Below are 17,064 nucleotides of genomic sequence, written 5' to 3'. Positions count from 1 at the left end.
AAAAAAACTCTTTGGGATTATCTTTGGCCTGTACTGCTAATTTCTTTTCATACTCTGTTTTTGCTTTTCCAGTACACTGGTTACCCTTCTGTCCAATGCTTTGCAGGCATGTGTGTGCTGGTTAGCTTTCTCCTTGAAATCCCTCCACAGATTTTTCCTTTTTTGCAGCTCCAACTTAATGATGGTATTCATCCATTTAGCACCCACTTGATTTATTCTCCTTACTCTGGGTATGCTATTACTTCCTCAAACACTCCACTTCCTATACACTTTATCCAAGTTTAAGCAAACAAAATTTGCACATGAAGTTTCTTCTCGACTAAGCTACTTTATATAGAAGCTAATTACTTCACGTAATGCAAATGGTGTTTTTATTTTTTATGAGAGGATATGTGAAATTCTGCTTACATAGGGAAACTGACATGGACTGAAACATTATGAAACGTTGGTGAGGTCTGCTATAAAATGAGAATTGCAGAATTTATGTTAGTAATCATATAGTGAAGAACCTAGCTGGTGATGGATGTCTCCATCACTTTCAAGAGTATTGAGGTAAGGGCAATGGAACAACAGTTTGAGGACTGACTTTTTTACAGATAGAGATTTACTTCCCTGCTGACATGTAGATGCTAGAAAAGTGTGACAGCTTATATAGATGATACAGGATGGGTATTAATTTGAGAACACAAGTGTAAGCACAGCTGAAAGAAGAGGTGACACCACCTGGACCAGGAGAAGTATTAATATCAAGACTAATGAGAATTTTTCAGATACTGCTTCTGATCTTTCATCACATTCTTTCCATTTATTTTCATTTTCTACTCTCCTCCTTCCATTTCATTCCTATAATTAAAATTATCCATTGTGATCACCTTTCTTTTACATACCAAACAAGTTTGTCTAAACATTTCATCATCAATGCTGTCTTCATTCCCTCAGCTATAATGTCATCCTTATTAGATACATTGTTTATTTCAATTTTATATTAAATAGTCTCAAAGGTATTATTAGACACATTGTTTATTTCAATTTTATATTAAATAGTCTCAAAGCTATCACATATACTGCTGTTTTCCAGTTCCACTTTTAGCAGGGTGGATGTGAGAACTAACTAAATAATTTTTCTCCTTGTTAGTTTAGTGTAATAACTTATTTTATTCTTTCATTTGTAGATGGTTATTATGATGCTACAGAAGAGAACAAAACATATGATGCAACTCCTGACAGTGGTGTACATGATCTCTCTGGAATGGATCCAGAACAGAGAGCAAAACTCGAAGATGATTGGAAAGTTGAACTTGCAAAGGTATTTTAGGTTTTCATGAACAGTATAATTTTGAAATATAGAAATTGCTGATTGTGTGGTTAGTTTTTTTTTTTTTTTTACTGAAGTTGTTGTGGACTTTATAGTGTTGAGATATATTTTGCAAAGTGAGTAAGCATCTGTTACCCTAGATGAATAATTCAACTATATCCTCTCCACTGGGTACCAATCTGCCAGTGTCATTATCCTCCTATAGTCACTTTTCTTTCTACTTTTCGCATAATGAAAGAACTCACTAGGATTTTTCTTAGCTCAATTGACTAATTTTTGCTGCCCTTACCAACTGAGTCACCTTCCTGGCCTGCTCCTTGTACTCCTCATGTAACTGATCATTACCAACATTCATCTTGTGTTGTCTCCACAGTGCTGTCTTCTTCCAGATTTCACACTTAATATCTTCTTTAATCCATTTTACTCCTACCTTGTTTAGCAATTTCATCTTTGGAATACACTCAGACATTGTTGCTATTAAATAGCTCTTGGTCAATGCCCATGCAGAGTCTGTACCTTCTCGCTCAGCTCCTCTTTCCACATTATAGCTCTCAGTTGTTGCCTAAGCTTTCCATATTCACTAAGCCTTGTAGTTCCACATACATCCATTCTTTAAAGAAGTTCTCATGTGACTGGCTGCAACCTATGTGATCACTTCATGGTCACTCTCTCTCCAACTGGGAAAAGATTAGGCACTCCATTTGCAATCACATCCTCTGATGATATACTCCATATTCCCCAATGCTATCTCTTCATTCCAGTCAGTATTGCCATAGTTGAAATTGCCCATAATGATCTTCCTTTGTTTGCTCACTAAGCCAAGTTGCCTATACATCTCCACCTTCTACATTCTATCAACTTCCACACCATACTACTTCAAAACCACTGCCACTTTTTTCTCCTTATATCTCAACCTTGCATGCACATAATTCCCCTATCATCATCAGCCCCCCCCCCTCTCTTCTTGCCTTTCCCATCTTCACTGTCTTTCTTTCTTCTTTCACTTATCTTCCTATATGTGGAGAACATATTTAAACAAAAATGGTAAAATTTAAGGAAACACGTTGACAAAAGTGACCTGTTTAGATGCAAGGTAATAGAAATTATAGATTACTTTACATTAAAAACAAACCAACTTTATTGCTAGATTATTAAATTATGATTACGACATTATTTGCTACCTTTTCCAAAGAAGCCAATAAAGTGTGAAATATTCCATTATAAAATTATGCAAATATATGATGGCTATATTAGCAGAGAATTAAATAAATTTATAGGCAAGATAGAAACAAGTAAGGAAAGGATCTTCAATAATGAAATATTGAAATGCACTATTTTATTTATTTTATTATTATTATTTTTTTTTTTTTTTGTAGTGATATTTTGTTTACACAATTTTACTATAGTCACAATCTTGTTTCACTGAATTTTGACATTTAGATAGTCGTGTTGAAACAACCAAATTTGAAATCCCTTTCTAAATTTTAATAGAGATCTTTCATATTAAACTTCATTTATTTAAAACATTATTTCATATCATTTAATGAATACTAAATGATATGAAAATCATTCCAGTGATAATAGGGGAAGAAAGAAAGAAATTAGTTAGACCCCCAGACTTCACTGCAGTGTAGAGTGTAATTCATAAATTAAATACAGCACAGTTTTGGCATTGTTCAGAGTTGAATGTTTAATTTCACTTTATTTATTTCACTCATAAGCTCTCTCTGAAAATGGTGTTCAGAGAGGGCTTCTGAGTGAAAGTTTCATACTCTGCTCTGACTCTTGATTTTTTTTATTTTTTATTTTATTTTATTATTTTTTTTATCCCAGCCATTCAAAAGTCCTTTCTGACCGTTAAAGAATTATTACTATCAGTGAATTGACTTGCTGAATTGTGCTATTAAGTGATCCACTTGGAACCCATAGACATTCTAGTTCACATCCTAAATCACAAATTTTATTAAATTTCACTCAGTCAGAGGTGTTTCCATTAGACATCTATCATTCCTTTGCCCTTACATATGGTCCAGATAAGTGCAAATTAAGATGATTTGTTAAATTTTAGAAGGATTTATAATGCTGAGTTTCAATAAGATGTCATAAATATAGTAAAAGCTCAGAAGAAATAATTATAACTAATAAACTTAAAACAGAATATCTAAATTATATTCAGAATTGTGGAAGTGATAAAGTTATGGCTGTAGAAGAATTAAGTTATTTAAGTCTGAGTTCATATGTTTAAGTGATAACATCACTTAAACATAGATTTATATTACTAGTCTGGTCAGTTTTCATAGTCTTGCTGCTCTCCAGCTGCCAGACCTTGGGTTGAAATCCTACCATAGGCATGGATGTTGAAATGTCTTTAGGTGTAAACACTTTTGTGGTTTGCTGTGAGACCATCGCTGTGCTTATTAGAGACACATAGAAACTTGAAAACATACCATCTCTTGATCTAGAGCAGGGAACAGGATTATTTGAACTCTTTATCTATCTGCCCATGGTACTAAATTATACTATACTTTTATAACTTTTTATGTGGGATTCAAATAAAGATGAATTTGATCATCTATGCAGGAATTAGATTTTGAAGAAATAATTAGTAGGAATCCATCAAAAGAATGGAAAGAACAAATACTAATTCACATAGAAAGATTATTTATTAGTATTATTATTTATTGTGTACCGATATGTCTACTCACGGTTTACCTCTTTTAAAACTTAAAATAGTAATTGCTGTTGATATAGTTCGCCCACCATTTCTAAATCCCTTCTTGGCTTTGTGCCAAGAATAGTCGATTCATGCTGAAGGGGAGAAAGAAATGAAGGATGTACGAATTGGTCGCCAACATGCGAAATCACGTGCTTTCTTGTCTGTCGCTGCACTAGTACTAGCTTGATTTTTGTTGTTCTCTTTTTGCATTTTTTTTTATTATTAATTTGTATGATGGATCCAGTACAGTCAACAAGTTCTATTGTTACACGTTTCAGTAGCTCTTGCAAAAGAATATTGAATAATGTGCTGACATTCTGCGAAAAAGAATCGTCAGAAGGCCGTCTTCTTGTTCCCCTTTCTCAAGTCATAAAACGTGCAAGTGCAATTGCGGGCGTATCGGGGTCGACTGTTAAAAGAATTTGTAGGGAATCAAAAGGTGAAGGTAAGCCAAAATTTAAATCTCCTAAAAAAAAAAAAAAAAAAAAACCACAGAGTAAAGAAAACCATCCATCAAAACCGTAGCTTTGAATGATTTTGATGTAGACGTTATAAGAAGAGCTATTCACGAATTTTATGTATTCGAGAAAAGAGTGCCAACTGTTCCGAAATTGATTCCTGTGCTTAAAGAAAAAATTAATTTTCCTTGGAAAAGAGAAACTTTAAGGAAAATACTTCATGAAATCGGATTTTGTTTTAAAAAGTCCCAGAATAAAAGGAAACTTATCATGAAGCGAAATGACATTGTTTTATGTAGAACGCAGTATTTGAAGGTATTAACACTACGTACATTTTTCCAACTGTTATACAAGCAAAATAGTTACACTTTAAAAACAGCAATGTTCGTAAAAGAAAAGCTAAATTTTCCGACCGGTAATAATAAACAAACTCAGTTTGTTTATTATTACATCCCAGAAGACAGACTGATTACCCTATTATCGGAATGGATTCTCCTTTTTCTGACATGCGCAGTAGTTTTGAGGGACCTCAAATCGGTGGGCGAACTATAAAAGACCATAATAAAAGACCTCAATAAAATTATTGGGATCTGATTCAAATTCCTGTTATAAAATATTCAGCTTTTATAATAAATCTCTGAACAATTTTAAGAAGGGCTGCTGATGTATAGATCCAGCTTTCTTTGTTAATACTTGAAAAAAAAAGTACAATCTAGAAACAGATGTAGTATTCATAGATTTTGAAAATGAATTTGATAAAGAAAAAGTATTTTATTTAAAATATTATAAAAAGCTCTTAGAATGTGAATGTTATCAAATAACATTGAGAGCTTCTTGTATTTGTATGTAGTTTATTATCTTCATATATAAGATTAAACTTTAACTCCTTGATGTACTGCTTTCGAAGATGAGAAGTTAGAGATGTCTCCCTATCTCTACCATTCTAAAACAAGAATATAATTTTTTATCTAGTGTAATGTAATTATTTAATATATATATATTTAACTAAAGTAATAATAAAATGGAATTATCCTTCCCCCTGATGCTATTAGAGTATTCGAGGGCTAGGGGTGAGTCTTTCCTATCTTGCTAAGTTATTTCGGCTTATGCAGCCACTGAAGGAGGCAAGCTAGCCTCAATAGGTGCCGGTCCCAAGCCCGGATAAATGCGAGGGTTGATGTCAGGAAGGGCATCTGGTCGGAAAACTTCAGTGCCAACTGAAACTATGATTATGAGTCGAAGAGAAAATGATATAAGGGCTAGGGCGTACCCCTTAAGCGACGCACAGCCACATCGCCCTACAGCTATGAGAAGTGGACGAGGGCTACCGCATCGAGGGCGGGTGCGGTTAAAGAAGCGAGCCCAGCAGGTGGAGAGGATGTTGCGAGTGGGAACACTGAATGTTGGAAGCATGACTGGAAGGGGAAGAGAAGTGGCAGACATGATGAGGAAGAGGAAGTTGGACATTTTATGTGTGCAGGAGACAAGGGGGAAAGGCAAAGGAACTGGGAGATGGATATAAATTGTTCTACTCTGGAGCGAATAACGAGGGAAGAAATGGTGTAGGAATTGTGGTGTGTGGCAGAATGAAGGGTGAAGTACTGGATGTGGGTAGAAGGAACGACAGGATCATGCGAATGAAATTGGGTCTTGGAGAAGAGCGGGTGGTCGTATTATGTGTATATGCCCCGCAAGTTGGTTGTACAGCAGAGGAAAAAGATGAGTTCTGGAACGTGTTAGATGAAGAAATGAGGGAATTGGAAGAAAATGAGATGGTGATTGTCGGAGGAGACTTGAACGGGCACATAGGAAGACAGAATAGAGACTGTGAAAGGGTGCATGGTGGCCACGGAGTGGGAATGATGAACCAGGAAGGAGAGAGGGTTGTGGACTTTGCAGTAGCATTTGATCTGGCAATTGTGAACTCGTTGTTCTTCAAGAGGGAAGAACATTTAATAACATTTAGAAGTGGTAACAACAGCTCACAAATTGACTACATTTTGACTAGAAGAAAACATCTTAAGGTTGTGACAAATTGTAAAGTAATTCCAACAGATCAAGTAGCACAACAACACCGACTGCTGTGCGCAGACTTTAAAATAAGATCAAAGATAAGAACTTCTGGTTGCCATGGGATGAAGACAATTAAGTGGTTTCACTTAAAAGAGGAGAGTGTGAGGAATCGTTTTAGGGAGAGAGTGTTAGAGAGGATTTCGGATGGACTGGAAAGTGTACAAGATTGGTGGAAACATAATTCAAAAGTAATCCTGAGCTGTGCAATCGAGGTGCTTGGTGAGACATCTGGAAAGATTAGAGAGCAGAAGGAGGGTTGGTGGTGGAATAATGATGTACAAGTGGCAGTGACAGCTAAGAGGAAGGCAAAGCAGAAGTGGGATGAGTCAAGAGTGGAAGAGGACAGAGAGGTGTACAAAGAGAGAAAGCAAGAAGCCAAGAGAGTTGTGGCACAGGCGAAGGCCATGGCATATCAAGATCTGTATGATCAATTAGAAACAAAGGAAGGACAGAGAAAAATTTACCAACTAGCGAAATGTAGAAATAAAGCAGCTAAGGACATCTTACATGTGAGGCAGATCAAAGATGCTGAAGGAAGAGTATTATGGAGGGATGTGGACATAAGAAACAGATGGAAAATATACTTTGAGGGATTTTTGAATGAGGAAAATGCAAGGACTCACAGAGGAGATGGGCAGCCTTCTGAGGGGATGGTGCAGAACATCAGTAGAATGGAAGTGACGGAGGCCATGAAGAGGATGAGGAATGGAAAAGCGGTGGGCCCCGACAGAATTCCAGTGGAGGCATGGAAGGCACTGGGGGAAGAGGGAATTGACCTGCTGTGGGACCTGTTCATGAAAGTTTGCCAACAGGAAAATATACCCGAGGAATGGAGGGAGAGTACTCTTGTTCCCATCTACAAGGGTAAAGGGGATGCACAAGACTGTAAAAGTTACAGAGGAATAAAGTTGATGTCCCACACAATGAAGATCCTAGAAAGGGTTCTTGATGGTAGATTGAGGGAGGAGGTGGAGATTGCAAAGGAACAATTTGGCTTCATGCCTGGTAGATCAACAACAGATGTTATCTTTGGGTTACGACAGATGATGGAAAAATATCGAGAGAAACAAAGGGAGCTACATCTGGTATTTATTGATCTGGAGAAAGCATACGATAGAGTGCCAAGGCAAGAAGTCTGGAGGTGTCTGAGGGAGAAGAAGGTGTCGGAGAAATATGTCAGGTTGGCGCAGGAAATGTACAGAAATGTGAAGACAAGTGTTCGGACCTGTTTGGGACAGACAGAAAGTTTTCAAGTAACAGTTGGCTTGCATCAAGGGTCAGCATTAAGTCCGTTTCTGTTTAATATTGTGATGGAGGTGGTAACAGAGGAGGTGAGAGAAGATGCACCTTGGACAATGTTGTATGCAGATGACATTACTGGAAGAAAAGTACTGGAAGAGAGAGGTATGAGACTGAGCAGAAGTAAGACAGAGTGTATGTGTTGCGCAGTGGGCGGTGGCCAGGAGACAGATCTGGAGCTGGAAGGAAATGTCATCAGGAAGGTGAGAGACTTTAGATACTTAGGTTCAACAGTGGAAGAAGATGGAGGAGCTGAGAAGGAAGTGGGATGCAGGATACAAGCAGGTTGGAGGAACTGGAGGGAGATGGCTGGAGTGTTATGCGATAAGAAGGTGCCGATCAATCTGAAAGGCAAAATTTATAGGACAGTAGTGAGGCCAGCTATGACATATGCTATAGAAACTGTGGCCCTGAGGAAAAATAACATCAGCAGGATGGAAGTAGCAGAGATGAGAATGCTTAGGTGGATGTGCGGTGTGACCAGAAAGGATCATCTGAGAAATGACTATGTCGGGAACAGTGAAAGTTACGAACTTGGGAGCGAAAATACAGGAGGCAAGGTTGAGATGATTTGGTCATGTGATGAGGAGGGAGGACGAATATGTGGGAAGAAGGGTCATGCAGATGGATGTGCAAGGAAGGCGGAAGCGTGGGCAGCAAAAGAAGAGATGGAGGGAGCTGGTAGAAGAGGACTTGAAGATGAAGAACTTGGATGTGGTGACAGCCCAAGACAGGAAGGTGTGGAGGAGACTCATAACAAACAGTGACCCCACTTAAGTGGGAGAAGCTGTAGAAGAATAATAATAATAAAATGGAATTAAAAAGAACTGACAAGGTATTAAATTCATTTCTGCTCTGAATTTACACATATCTCTATCTCAGATAAAGCAGTAGTCAGACCATGGGAAGGAGGAATAGAGGAGATCATGGAGGTCCTCCCAGTAGGTATTCCTGTAGTGCCAAAGGTCATGAGACTGTGAACTGGTGGGTAAAGATTGTTCTGTGTCAAAAAAGACTTGTATGAGGTTGTGGTCAGAGATACCAAGAGGAGAACCAACAACAACAGTATACCTGGAAGGGACGCTTGTTCGGAAGAGGCCAGGTGTGTTGGCAAATTAGGTTGTTGTCAGGGGTTGTCAGGTATTTTGGTAGGAAGATTGATGATCTGAGATAGGTTATTGCTGATGGCAAACACCTCAGCATTCCTGCCTGCTTAATTGGTGAAACTGGAGAGGGGGGAGCTTTGTGAGTTGTGGACATTGATGTCCTCAAGAAAGATGACTTCACTATTGGAGTATTTAGACTGCAGAAAGTTTAACTTTAAAGAGAGAGATAATTGAAGAGGTCAGAGTGGTTGATGGAGTTTTGAGAGTGATAGAGGAAGAGTATAAAAAGGGCAGGTTGGTTTGGTAGAGAAATTTTGAGCCAAAATAGATCAAACAATGGGAATTCGAGTGTTTGCATCTCTGGCATGATATGTCAGTTCCGATGAATGCATAAGTGCCACCCTTGTGGTGGCAGGTTGTTTGATTGGATTTTTGTTGTTTTTTTATGTTGGATTTTTTTTTTTTGTTTTTTATGAGTTTTTTTTAAATTGTTTTTTGTGGGAAAAGTTTTGTGATCTGCAGTTAAATTGCATTTCTTTGGGTTGTTGTCCAGTGTATTTGATGAGGAAGTGTGGCATGCAATGAGAGGTGACAGACTTACAAACATACTGCCCACACAGAGGGAACTTGGTCTCCTGTCCTCAACAGTTCCCCCCCCCCCTGCAGCAACAATATCTCTCTCTCCATTCACGAGCTGTCAAAATATGTGGCTGCAGGATTTAACGCTGGCTGATTGGGAAGCCTCCAGATTCATTACTAACATGGTTCAGTCCCATGTGCTATCCAGCAGCTGGCCTGCAGAACCATTTTACTGCTGTACCCTCAAATAGGAGAGGGCCCTGGCTCCCTACACTGAGATTGGTATGTCATTGAGGGTATCACTCTCACTCCATGTGAGAAGAGTGGGGCAGGGGGGTCAGAAACTGGAATCCTAGCTCTTGGGACCAAATATGGCTGCAGCCACTTCAGGTCTCTCTCTCATACTGCTCATGGACTTGCTTCATCACCTTTTTCTTTATATTCCCTCCACACTTTTTTTTTTCTGCCACTCCTGCTTAATTATGGATTCATCCATCTAACTTCAACTTGATTTATCAGTGCTATATCTTATTTGACATAATTGTAGTATTATGCAGCAAACAAAAACAAGCCAGATTCTGTTTAAAAATAAAATAAATTGTATCGAATGATTCAGGTAATAATGATCATAGAACAAAAAGAGTGAGCTATAGAATTCAATACTAAACACACAGATCAACTTCTGAAATAGGAAGCAATTTCAAATAGAGTAATACTGCTAGATTTCACAGTGAGAAGATTTTTTAAAACATACAGGGTGTTCGGGATAAATTTGACAGTTTCGTAAGGAAAAAGAAAATCTTCTTTGTATCTATTAAATTTAATGAATTGACAAAAAAACATTACAGGCAGAGTTAATTACAATACTATCAACAAGATTTACTCAAAATAACCACCATTAGCATCGATCACAGCTTCAATTCTGCTTCGGAACCTCGAACAAGCTGATGCTACAGTCTCCCTGGGAAGGGCCGCAAAAACTGTTTTAATTTTATCCATTAACTGGGCTTTTGTATTACTGGAAGTGCGATTGGTGTCTTTTTCAACTGCGCCCCATACAAAATAATCCATGGGGTTAAGGTCTGGGGAGTTTGGAGGCCAAACATTTGGACTGGTGAAGTCGTAGAAATTTTCAGACAACCATTTTTGACTTTTCCCAGAGGTGTGGCAAGGGGCCGAATCCTGCTGCCATACATACGGCCTACCATTGGCTACCCTTGTTATCCAGGGCTTGACTACAGTTAGCAACTCCACGAACAAAGCCCGAATTCCAATGCCAGGGTTCTTCAACACCTGTTCCTGCAGATTTGCGAGGAATTCTGCTGTACGAACGCAGTCAGATCGTCTGCTAGGGATCTTTCTTCTTGCTACATCCTCGTAGTCACCATTGCAAGTCTCTAGTTCATGCCTGATTGTTTTTACTGTATTCAGGGAGCATTGGGCAGCAGTCGTAATATCCTTATTTTGATGGCGGGCACGAATCATCATGATACAAGTTATTCTCTTCCATGATTCAGGTGGGTTCCAGCTATCCATCCTTTCTGACATCTTGTATATGAATGAAGAAGGGTCCAAACTTTTAAATGAAGAGAAGTGTGTGTTAATACATGTAACTTACGGAAAAATATAATTAATTATAAATATGTCAAATTTATCCCGAACACCCTGTATGTAAAGGGAACAATTTGGATGAGGAAAGTATTTTTTCTGAGTTATGTTATTTTTAAGTTTCAGATCACTCATAACTAAATTGGTCCTTTGATGCATATTTTTTTATTGATTAAAAATTAAGCAATTTTGGATTTTAAAAAACAAACAAAACTGGGATTTATATTTACTGTATTTTGTATATTATTGTATAATGAATGCAATTAGTTTTAATATAGGAATCTTCCTTGTTTCTGTTTTATATAGACTGAAGAAGAAATAATAACCTTAAAGCAAGTGCTTTCAGCTAAATTAAGACATTCCCAAGAGTTAAAGCGTAAACTAGGAATTACTCCTTGGAAAGAATTAAAAGATGATGTGGAACAAGGCCTGAGGAATATTCAAGAATCAGCAGCGTAAGTAATTGCAGTTAAGAGGTGGTCAATAATATAAAGACCAGCTTTGCATGTATTTCTAAATGTTGTGGTTTGTTTATACAGATGTGGAATGAAATGTGGATATGTAGTTGGCTAAGAGTTACATAATCTGAGAACCTATTCTAGAGATCTAATATATTTTTTCAACTCATTTTTCAGGTCTCCAGTAAGCAGGATCATTGTGATTTCGATGATGATGATTGTCTTCTAAGTCATACTAAGACACTCAGTGACTCAAGATGATTTAGGAGACAACCTGAAGACAATCTTTTCATCACTTGGTGTTGAAAATCATCTAATACATCACTGTAGCATGAACATTCATATAATGTTCATGATACATTGGGATTGAATCTTGCAACATTTGTAGACTGAAGAGTAGACATGCTTTTCATGTATTCGCAGTATTTGCTTGAATATATGGTCAAGAGAGGTTACTAGAAAAGAAAATACAAGCATAATTAGATATAATATTTGAATTAAATTATTATTTCATGGTCATTGATTGTTCAGTCTAGTATGAGTGGTTTGTTTTGACTCAATTTAAGAGTTAGTTCAAAATTTTTATTCATCTCTTTAATAAGTAATAGAATTAAAGAAGTTCAATTTCAAGCATTCACTTTACTTGATAAATGAGTGTAATTTCCTGGACTTTTTTTTTATCTTGGCTACATTCCTCTTTGAATCAACTGGGAAGCATGTTAAAATATATTTATTTAAAAACAAATGCATTTACTTATAATTAACACTTACTGAAACGAGTGTTGTTTCAGTGGTGTCTGTACAAAATTTTAAAAATTTATTGGAGAAATATCACAATTTGTTCTTGTGATATTACTGCTAAATTTATTTTTTAATATTTGAAATTGATTGACAAGGGGATTTTTTTTGCAAAATTGGAGAGTATTTTTTTCTTTTCTTTTTTTTCCCCCAAGTCCTTTTTAGAAGATGTAATTAGATTGTTAGCTTGGTTTAGATGATAAGGCTGTCATTTTAATGCTGATAAATGCAATTTGTACTTTTCAGGATTTGGAGTGCTGAAGTACAATATTCTATAAACTGTAATGCTTGAATTGAATGAGATTTCAGATTTGATGGATTTTGTAAAGAACATTAACTGACAAGTAGAAAAGGATAGCTATATTACTATATTAGGCCTTTAATCAGAGTCAGAGCACCACCACACCTAGACTATCATCATCAAATTCTTGATATGTACCTCAAGGGGCTATGCATACAGGATGCTATGATTGAACAACATTATAAGTTTACAAGATTACTGACCTCCTATTGACAATCTTTCTCCAAATTAGTTTAACTTTTCATGAATCCAGTATTGTGTTAGATCTTATATTTTGGTATTCTAAGGCACTCTAGACTGCAGCAATCTACTTAGATCTTAGTCTTCCTCAGGATCTTATTCTTGGCATTACACAACTATTTTGCTAATCTTTCCTCCTTCATTCTGTTTAAGTGAGAGTACTACCTGAGATTAGCTCTGTTCACACATTTCCAAATGCTGACAATGTTAAGTACCTTCTTAATATCCCCATTTTTACTATGATTCTGCATTGATGGCATTTCATCTACCTCTCACATCTGTAGTCTTTAGTCTTCAATCAACTGTCAGATTCATAATTTAAAATTGGTTTGAACACTGTCTTGTAATAATGATAATAACCACTATAAGCTTTGCTTATTCTGTTGTCTATTTCCATATATAGTTTGCCATCTTCTCTAAAAAGTATGTTAAATATCTGAAATGTTTTACTTAGCATAATTTTTAGAGAAGCTGGCAAATTATAGTACTATAGGTTTTCCATTCAGGATGCAGGTGATGTTATCAGTGTTCCTATCCATTTTCAAAGTTATCTTTTTTATTGCTGATTTTCATACCAAATTTGTTATTACAGCAGTTATTTGATTTAGTTAAGAATTAAGAAATTCTGTAGACTTGTACTGGATTTATTTAAGAGTATAACATCATCTGCATAAAATAAAGAGTTGAGATTGACATCTCCAATTTTCATATCGGGCTAATGTTACTTTCCTTCATAATGTGATTCATGTAGATGACGAATAAATGTGGAGAATGTATAACTGCGTATCGCAACCTGATTTTACATCAAACCATCTTCATATACTACCTTAAATTCTAATTTTGTATTCTGTGTTGGCTTAAACCATAAATAAACATACAATACAATGTGATGTAAAATAACTGGCATTGCCTTTTATTAGGTCATAATAATACAGATGATTATACCAAAGAGTTTCACTACACATGCTAGTGGCTTCTTCTGTGTTAGGAAGAACAAAAAATAAAATAAAAATACAATAAAGTATTAATTGTGAACCATTACATAACTAAAAAACAGAACATGTAAGAAACTGTTACACAAAAGTGGGAAAAAAAAAAAAGAGAACGAAAGAAAACACATGGAATGTGAAAGCTGTCACTGGTCAGTCATTGTTCAATAAGTATGGCACAATAGTTGGAAGAAAAGTTAGTCTGACATGTAGAAAGATCTAATAAGCAACTTCCAAATATCAGAATCATTCCTTGGTTTCTGTTGAGTGTGCCTTGTGAGTGGATAACCATTCTAGATTCTTCACTGTTGCTTGCATTGAAGTTGTCCTCTATGTAAGACATGGAGCTCTTGCTCAATTCATTATTATGGTGAATGTGGGAGAAGTGGAAAGCTAGGCCTGAGCTGTCTTCTCTGTTATTATTGACATCTCCAATATGTTCTTTTTATGTTCTCTAGATGTTTGCCCTATGTAAGAAAAGCCACAAGAACATGGAATATTATGAACTCCAGGATGTTTGTTGAAAAGGTTGTGGTCCTTAGGTGAACCTAATAAAGCTTGTATAGTCAAAATGGGTTTGAAAGCTACTCTTGTGTCATGAGATTTTAGGAGATTGGCAATTTTGAGAGAAAGTCTACCAATGTAAAGGATGGAAACTGAGGTTCTGTAGTGAATGTCAGGAATTTGTTGCAGAGTAGGAGTACAGAATATTTTCTCTACTCATTGTATTTTCTTGAGCGTATGTATAATACCTAATTTTTGTGATATATGGTGTAATGAGAAGTGCCATTCACCTTCAGCTGAAGGTGTCGCTCCAGAGGTGGAAGGGTTTTTCAACCCTATTTAACATCACAATTTGTGGTCAAATTCTATATGCTCATCATACAAAACGTGTTTCACGAAATATCATTAATAAATGAGTATTTGCCAACTCATCATTGAAAGAATCAGCTTTGCTAAAAGTCACTCTCTCTCATTCAACCCCCCCCACACACACACACAATGAATAACAATTGAAACCCACAGAAAGAATTGCAGGGTATGATTATCTTGGAGCTACATATCACCAAGTTCATGGCTGCGCAACTTACGTATGCAATAATATAAAGAATGCTCACTTAATATCAACACATATTAATCATAATATACACACTCTCACAGGAAGAATTGAAGATTTCATAGTGGTTAACGTCTACAAGGCTCCCCTGGTAGAATGACCACCTGAAATAATTCCCACATTTCCATATCCTGCTATCTACATAAGGTATTTTAACAGCCATCACACAATGGGGAATTACAATAATAATGATGGAAATGGTAAAGCATTAACAAATTGGGCTGAGCAAAACAGTCTGAGCTTAATATTTGAAGCAAAAGACAAAGGAACCTTTAAGGCCTGCAGCATGGAATAGGGAATATAACCCAGACCTTTGTTTTGTTACCCAAATTTGCAAAATCAGTCACTAAACACAAGATGAGTCCTTGAAGATTTTCCACATAGCCAACATTATCTAGTATTGGTAGTAATGGACCCATAATACGGTCAATTCCATGACCAAGATGGAATTTTAGGAAAGTGAACTGGCAGGATTTCTCACAAGAACTGGATACTGCCTGTGTGTGAAAACTGCAACAGATTCATTGGAACCAGCATGTCAACAGCGAAGAAGTATATTCCAAGGGGTTTCCGAAAGGAATACATACCTGGCTGGAATAAAGACTGTGAAGAACTATACCAAGCCTGTCTAGAATCTGGCGACTGTGACATAGCTGATGAATTACTCCAGAAGCTTGATAATGAGCACAGAGAAAAATGGATAAAAACTACACATGCTTTAGACTTTAAAAAATCAAGTAGAAAAGCATGGAGCCTATTAAAGAAGTTAGGTGGAAGCAACCAGGTCACTCATAAAGATCTCTTGGTGACTCCAGATCAAATTGCATGTCAAAATAACCTTGCTGTCTAGAGCCCCTCAAGCTCATCAACAACACGCACACACACATGGAAGGTTAAAAGATCACTCAGAAACTTCACACATGGAAGGTTAAAAGATCACTCAGAAACTTCACACATGGAAGGTTAAAAGATCACTCAGAAACTTCACACATGGAAGGTTAAAAGATCACTCAGAAACTTCACAAATGGGAGGTTAAAAGATCACTCTGAAACTTCACAAATGGGAGCTTAAAAGATCATTCAGAAACTTAACAAAGTGCAGTTGATAGTTCCCAATTTTCAAGATTTTCCACAGACGAAATAACTGTGGCCTTATAGGAGGTTAAAGCCGATAAAGTACCATGCTTTGATGGTATTCATCCTGAATTTTTGGTTAACTGTGGAAAAGCTGCTTGTCAGTGGCTAACAAGATTCTTTTCTCTTATTTTAAGGATGGGAAATCTTCTAAGAGCCTTTAAGGTAACCAAAATAATGGTCATATTAAAACCCAACAATCCTCAGGATCAGGTAGAGAGCTATTACCCAGTTGCGGTCCTCAGTTGCTGTTATAAACTCCTCGAAAGACTTCTCCTTAACAGAATTGGGCCAAAAATATCCAAAGTTATTCCTGTTGAGCAAGCAAGCTTTAGAGCTCAACATAGTTCTATGGATCAAGTACTAAGCCTTACAACCCATATCCAGGCAGACTTACAGAGATGTTTGAAAACTTCTGTTGTGTTTTTTGACCTTACTGCTGTGTACGATATGGTTTGGAAAGAAAGGTTGCTATACAAGCTAATACAAGTCATACCATGTCAATCTATTGTACAACGACTTGTTGGTAACATGCCTTCTGACAGGTTCTTTCATATGATACTGGAAAACAAAATGAGCAAATGGAGAAAGCTGAACAACGGCCTCCTGCAGGGCTCAGCATTAGCATCAATCTTATTCAATATATATATATCTGATCTACCAATAACTAGGTCAAGAAAATTTGCTTATGCTGATGATATGTCCCTTGCCATCCAACATAAGAACATCAAAGTAACTGAAGATATTCTCACAAATGACCTTAGAATTATTAAGGAATACTTTTAAAAATAGAGACTAACAACAAACATCAATAAGACGAAGCTAGTTCTTTCCACCTAAACACCAACTATACATAATAAATAACGGAAAAAC

At 36.7% G+C, this 17,064-nt stretch overlaps 1 protein-coding gene across 1 annotated transcript in view; it reads left to right on the top strand.

The window, feature by feature from the left end:
• Positions 1-17,064, top strand: part of LOC150098590 (uncharacterized) — a 134,263-nt gene that overhangs the window by 65,331 nt on the left and 51,868 nt on the right. The window contains exons 3-4 of the mRNA XM_090405279.1: positions 1,136-1,306; positions 11,461-11,609. Of these exons, the coding sequence (XP_090261405.1) occupies positions 1,136-1,306; positions 11,461-11,609 (320 nt within the window). The remainder of the gene's footprint in view (positions 1-1,135; positions 1,307-11,460; positions 11,610-17,064) is intronic.

The sequence above is a fragment of the Typopeltis vanoorti genome, chromosome 15, assembly GCF_054136105.1.
Source record: "Typopeltis vanoorti isolate ZY-2024b chromosome 15, IOZ_Tvanoo_1.0, whole genome shotgun sequence".
Lineage (NCBI taxonomy): Eukaryota > Metazoa > Arthropoda > Arachnida > Uropygi > Thelyphonidae > Typopeltis > Typopeltis vanoorti.
Note: the sequence above shows the minus strand (reverse complement) of the source record. Positions and strands in the feature narration are given on the sequence as shown.